Genomic DNA, 6,271 nt, shown 5'->3' on the forward strand with positions numbered 1-6,271 from the left:
ACTTTAGCTTTGCGTAATATCCCGTGTGAATACGCCCGGAACTGGGGCACAGACCGAAGGACCACTCGGTGCGAACCGAGAGAGAACGACCATAATTTGAGAACCGTCAGAGAATGCCTACTACTGTTCTGAGTAGGCAACCCAATCTACGACCGTCAGAGAACGCCTACTACTGTTCTGAGTAGGCAACCCAATCTACACCTGACCAAAGTGACAATCAATTTCACGACGACGAAATCGGCCGTGGACGGGAGGTAGTACATGGGAATCAGGAAGTACAGTTTAATTATCGAGGGGGGGGGCTCTGTGGTCGAATCGGTTTGGTGCAATGACCACAGAGCTCACACCAATCAGGGACTTAACACTAGCTTAAAATTAAGGCAGACTGATGTATAATGGTAGTCCTCTGAGGATTGACCCGACACACTGGACGACCTGGGCGGCCTCTCACACAACGTATTTGTTGCTGGCGGACTTACGCAAAACAACTCTCTGGAGACAGATTTGGACGATCGTGACGGCCTCACACACCACTCGGTTGAATGGCTGGATGCAAAACAGATGACACCAAATCCTATGTCTGACAATGTCCAGCAACCAGACGAGGGTTAGTAATTAATTTAGAATAACTCACGAATATTGCTGGTAACGATGGATATTTATTTTTGACGCAAAGTTGCGTTGTCCGTTACAATAACGGCCTGACGATATAAGCAATAATTGTTGGATCACAATGATCCGGCAACTCACTGGTAACAATAATAATAATAATTTTGATACATACTATGCGCTCAATGCGACTTAAAAATTACAATATAACGACGAACAGCCACCGCTGCAATAGCGGGACAAGAAAAAAAAAACAATATATATATACGAACAGACCACAACAAGGGCGTTGGCCGTGGACGTAAAAACAATAACAAAAGAACAGATAATAGTGATATGTGAAAATGATAATAATATTGTCCAAAAGTTGACCAATACTTATTTACACAAAACGAGAAGACAAAGATAATAAATAACATAATATTTAGAATTAGAATAATTTAAATAATTTAAGGAAGGAGTGGTGTTTGGACGAGAAGGAAGATATCGCCGTCGCGCAGAGTCGTCTCCCGCGATAAGCTAATTGCTTATTGCGCGAACATCACCGCCCACTTTGAAGGAGTCCCTTCAAGGAGTAGGCAATAGACATAGCTTTACGGCTGGACGCTTCAAAATGCCAAAGGGTGTAGTTACTTCAGCAACGCGTATCTGCCCATCAGTTCCTGGATGCACCGTGCGTATCCTTCCAAGTTGCCAATGAAGTGGATGTGTGGATTCTTTAATGAGAACCAGATCACCAATACGCAGTTGTTCACCTTTGCCGAACCATTTTGAACGTGCTTGGAGACTGGAAAGGTACTCGTTTTTCCAACGTGTCCAAAAGTGACGATGAAGATCAGTGACCAGACGCCATCTCTGTAGTTTTGATAATGGGATGGAGTCCAAGTTTGGGTCAGGAAGTGAAGTTGACGGCTCAAGAGTTAGGAAATGACTCGGCGTAAGTGCCTCCAAATCAGTAGGGTCGTTACTTAATGGACACAAAGGGCGTGAATTCAGCGTTGCTTCGATTTGAGTAAGCAATGTAGTTAGTTCCTCTCCGGTCAATCGTTGTGTTCCTATTGATTTAAGAATCAACGATTTGGTAGATTTGACACCAGCCTCCCACAATCCACCAAAATGTGGAGATGATGGTGGGTTAAAATGCCAACGAATCTGTTTGGCACCTAAGTAGCTGGATACACGGTCTTGGTAAGTTGATGAATGAATGAAGGTCTTTAATGGAGTTAGTAGTTTGGAAGCCCCGACAAAGTTGGTTCCGTTGTCACTATGCATATCCTTTATGGGACCACGGCGAGATGAGAAGCGAGCAAAGGCTAACAAGAATGTTTCGGTTGACAATGTGGAACTTAATTCTAAATGGTAAGCCTTGGTTGTAGTGCATACAAATAAGCATATGTAAGCCAATGTCGGAGCACATCGATGGCCTCCCTTTAATGTAATGGGACCGGCGTAATCGACTCCAGTACTGGCAAACGGTTTGATCTGTTGGACACGATAATTTGGAAGACTTGCCATTTTCGGTTGCACACTTCGTGGTCGTGTGCGAAAGCAGGAAATACATTGTCGTAGCTGAGAACGAATTGCCTTCCTGGATGACAATATCCAAAATTCTCTTTGCAGAATGGCTTGTAGGGAATTAGCGCCAGGATGCTTCAATCGAATATGATGATGATCAATAAGCAGATCTGTCAATCGGTGTCTGGATGGCAACAAAATTGGGTGCTTATGGTCATATGGTATTTCAGCATTATGAAGTCTACCGCCCACTCTGAGTAACCCATTCTCATCAATAAATGGATCTAAGGGACGGAGGGTTTTTGAACAACGATCGCCCCTTTTTAGACGTTTTAAGTCATCGAGAAATATCTCTTGTTGGACGCCACGGATGAGCCCATGAAGAGCGCGTACAAATTCTTCCGCGCTTACAATTGCGGTTGTCGCAGTTGACGGCCGAAAACGGACAAATCTATAAATGTATGAGACAATACGAAGAATTGTCTAACGAAGAAAATCGAGTCAGCAACTTTACAAGGGATACTTCAGCATTAACGAGAAGTACAGTAGCTTTCTTCGCCTCAGAATGAGTCAGAGGATTGTGGTCGTTCAATTGTGGGACAGTTAACGTTGGCCATTTGTCAGACGATTCCTTCAAGAAAGCCGGACCGGTCCACCACAGGGGATGGTTTACCAGTTCTGAGGGGAATAACCCGCGAGACGCGCAATCAACTGGATTTTCTTGAGTGGGGACATAATGCCAAATTGATGGGGCTGTGAGCTCTTGGATTTGGCTAGCACGATTGGCTACGAAGGTGGCCCAACGATGCGGTGATGATTGGATCCAAGCTAAGGCAGTTGTAGAATCAGTCCACGCATAGGTTTCATCAATCTTCATGCGCTCGTTGTAGGTAGTTGATACCGACTTCAGCACCTTTGCAGCAAGTACAGCTCCGCACAATTCATGCCGTGGAATCGTGGTTTTCTTGAGAGGCGCCACCTTTGACTTGCCGGTTATAAGCTGGCAGTGGATTTCTGTTGTAGTTTCAACTCGAAGATAAATGGCTGCAGCATACCCCTTTTCGGAACTATCGGAAAACGCGTGGAGCTGCATCGAAACCATGTTATCCCAGGTGAGACGTCCTGGGATAGGGATATGTTCAATCAAGTGTAACTCAGACTGATACCTTGACCAGGATGTCTCTATGTCAGCGGGTATCGGATCGTCCCACGACACGCCTGACGTCCATAGGCGTTGCATTAGGTATTTTGTCCAGAAGGTGATAGGAGACATTAAACCTAAAGGATCAAAAACCCTAGCAATATCTGAGAGCACTGTACGCTTAGTTGGGTGAACTTTCGACGGGTGCACTTTAAACGAGAAAGTATCAGCTAATGGATCCCACTTTAAACCAAGGACCTTTAGGTTTGAGTGTTCACTACTATCAAAGAGAACAGATGGAGACATGGCACGGGCATCGTCAGCAACAGTCTCTAAAAGCTGAGTATTATTACTGGCCCATTTTCGCAATTGTAATCGTGCCATCGCACACAGATTGATTAGTTGAGATTGACATTCAAGAGCAGCTTCTGTTGTGTTTGCTCCTGTAAGAATGTCATCGACAAAGGTATCGTTCAACAAGACCGAAGCAGCTATCGGCCAACTTGCGCCATCGACACTGGCCAATTCACGGACGGTACGGAGTGCTTGGAAGGGTGCTGCTGATGTTCCGTACGTCACAGTACACAGACGGTATTCGTCAATGGGAGAGGTAGATGAAAATCTCCACAAGATCCGCAAGTAATCTCTGTCTTCGGGTCTAACGAGGATCTGGCGATACATTTGTTTTATATCAGCCATGAATACAGAATAGGTACTTCCACAGACGAGCACGTAGTAGAACACGTTGTATATCTGGTTGGAGTTTGGGGCCCGTGTACATACTTTCATTAAGTGATATACCGGCTGAAGTCTTGGCAGATGCGTTGAACACCACCCTCAATTTGGTAGTAAGGCTATCTGGTTTGATAACACAATGGTGCGGAATATAATAATGATACGGATTTCCGTGCTCCGCTGGTGGGATTAGCTCCATATGACCAGCAGTCAAGTAATCGCGTATAAATTCAGCGTACTGAGTCTTTAGGGTGTTATTACGATTTAGTCTGAACTCAAGGGCCTTGAATCTCTGGAGAGCCAACGTCTTCGAATCGCCGAGCAACGGTAATGGTTTAAGAAACGGAAGCGAGACGACAAAACGTCCGGAACTTAAACGGGTTGTAGTTGATTGGTAGAGTTGTTCTGCGGCAAGGTCAGCGGGGCTCAAATGGCAGGTGATAGGCAGTTCTTCAAGTTCCCAGAATTGTTTCAATAGCGAATCAAGGGGTTCTGAGATAGTTAGACACATTGTAGTAATGGAAGAACGATCACATGAATCCATTGGTCCCAAGAGAACCCAACCAAATATAGTGTTCATGGCGATAGGTTCACCAACCAGACCTCTTTGCAAACCATCCAGGTAAATCGAAGGTAACAGGTCGGCTCCCAATAACAAATCGATCGCACCAGGGATGTTGTATGATGGATCTGCTAAGGGTAAATTCTGAATATGTGTCCACTGCCCAGTTATTAACGGTGATTGAGGAGTGGGCCCAGTGATTTTAGAAATTATTGAGACGTCAGTAGAAACTGATGGTGCTTGTAGGCCACAGGGAACAATATTTATACTACATTTCCCACGAACACATGTCGAAACTGTACTAGCGAACGTAGAAACACTAACAGGTGAATGATACCGACGAAGCATTAGAGCACAACACGCTTTCTCGGTGATGAAGCTGGCTTGTGAACCGCAATCCAACAAGGCTCTCAAGACATGGCGTCGGCCATCAGCAGCATATACATCAACGAGGGCTGTAGACAACAACACGACACTCTGAGGCTGGCCTCGCACAAGACAGGTCGCAGCATGTGGGACACTACCCGAGGGCACATAATCTGAGGACGTAGTGGCAGCAGTAGTTGCGTCAAAATGTAACAACGAGTGATGACTTCGTTTACACAACTGACATTTATACTTTGAGGTGCAACTCATTGAAGAATGACCGAATCCAAGGCAATTTATGCACAAACGATGAGTTTTTGCGATATTAAAGCGTTCATTCGGAGGCTTGTCAGTAAATTGTTTACATAATCTTATTGAATGAGGCGCATTACAGAGTGGACACGGCTTAACTGGTGAGTGACTAGAAGTAGTTGCTAGAACGGTGGATGATGAACGAGGTTTGAAATTTGGTTGTTTTGCTGACTTGTGGGGTTTGGACACACTGTCTGACCGGTCAACTGAGGTACAAGTGGAATAGATTTCCGCAGATCGCAGATGCGTACGCAGGAAGTCGACAAATTCAGATATTTGTAGATAATGGTTATCCCCAACGACCAATTCCCACCTAGCACGTAGCTCGTAGTCGAGGTGTTTTTCAACGACATGCACCAGAAGCGGACTCCACTGGCGTGTCACGAAATCGAGGTTGTCCAGGGCCGCAGTGTTCTCTAAGATCGTATTGATCTGAGTTTGTATAGATGTACCATCATTTGCCTTAACCTTCTGGTTAGCAAGAAGAGCATCGAGGTGAATGCGGGCGAGATCACGTTTGTTGCCATAACGAGAACGCAAGATTTTCCACGCACTAGAATAGTTTGTAGCCGTTAACGCAAGGTGGGACACCAATGACAAGGCTTCACCCTTTAAAGACATTTTCAGAAACTCAAAACGTTCAACGTCTGGCAGTTCAGGAGCGTGTGACAGAATAGAATTAAACAAATCATCAAAACTCTGCCATTCCGTCATCACACCGGAAAATGTAGGAAATGAACGCTTAGGTAGCTGAAAAGCTGATAAATTCTGTATACTGCTGTTTTGATTTGCAAAGAAGACGTTGCTACGTCCATCGAAGGTGACATTGTTAACTTGTGTACATCAGCGAAAGCAGCCAACTCATAATAGAAGCCGTCGAATGACGTAATAAGAGCTTGACTTTCACTATTATCAGTTATATCCTCAGGGGCTGTTTTGGAATTAACGTCTGACTCCATTCGTTGGACATCATCCTCAATAGCATTTCGAAGAGGGGTGAGCTCACTGATCATTTTTGCAATTTTTGCTCG

General features: G+C 44.9%; 2 protein-coding genes across 2 annotated transcripts; both read right to left on the reverse strand.

The window, feature by feature from the left end:
* Positions 1 to 1,097: 1,097 nt before the first annotated feature.
* LOC103309527 lies at positions 1,098 to 3,946 on the reverse strand. The gene is made up of 2 exons (XM_008185133.2): positions 2,634 to 3,946; positions 1,098 to 2,575 (listed from the first exon to the last, which is right to left on the reverse strand). Exons 1-2 carry the CDS (start codon positions 3,944 to 3,946, stop codon positions 1,177 to 1,179), a joined length of 2,712 nt encoding a protein of 903 aa, XP_008183355.1. The 3' UTR covers positions 1,098 to 1,176.
* Positions 3,947 to 3,956: 10 nt separating this feature from the next.
* LOC103309528 lies at positions 3,957 to 5,954 on the reverse strand. Its single transcript, XM_008185134.1, has one exon. The coding sequence runs from the start codon at positions 5,952 to 5,954 to the stop codon at positions 3,957 to 3,959; it is 1,998 nt and encodes a 665-aa protein (XP_008183356.1).
* Between the last annotated feature and the right edge of the window lie 317 nt (positions 5,955 to 6,271).

This window comes from Acyrthosiphon pisum, unplaced genomic scaffold (genome assembly GCF_005508785.2).
Source record: "Acyrthosiphon pisum isolate AL4f unplaced genomic scaffold, pea_aphid_22Mar2018_4r6ur Scaffold_21215;HRSCAF=23330, whole genome shotgun sequence".
NCBI classification, from domain to species: Eukaryota; Metazoa; Arthropoda; class Insecta; order Hemiptera; family Aphididae; genus Acyrthosiphon; species Acyrthosiphon pisum.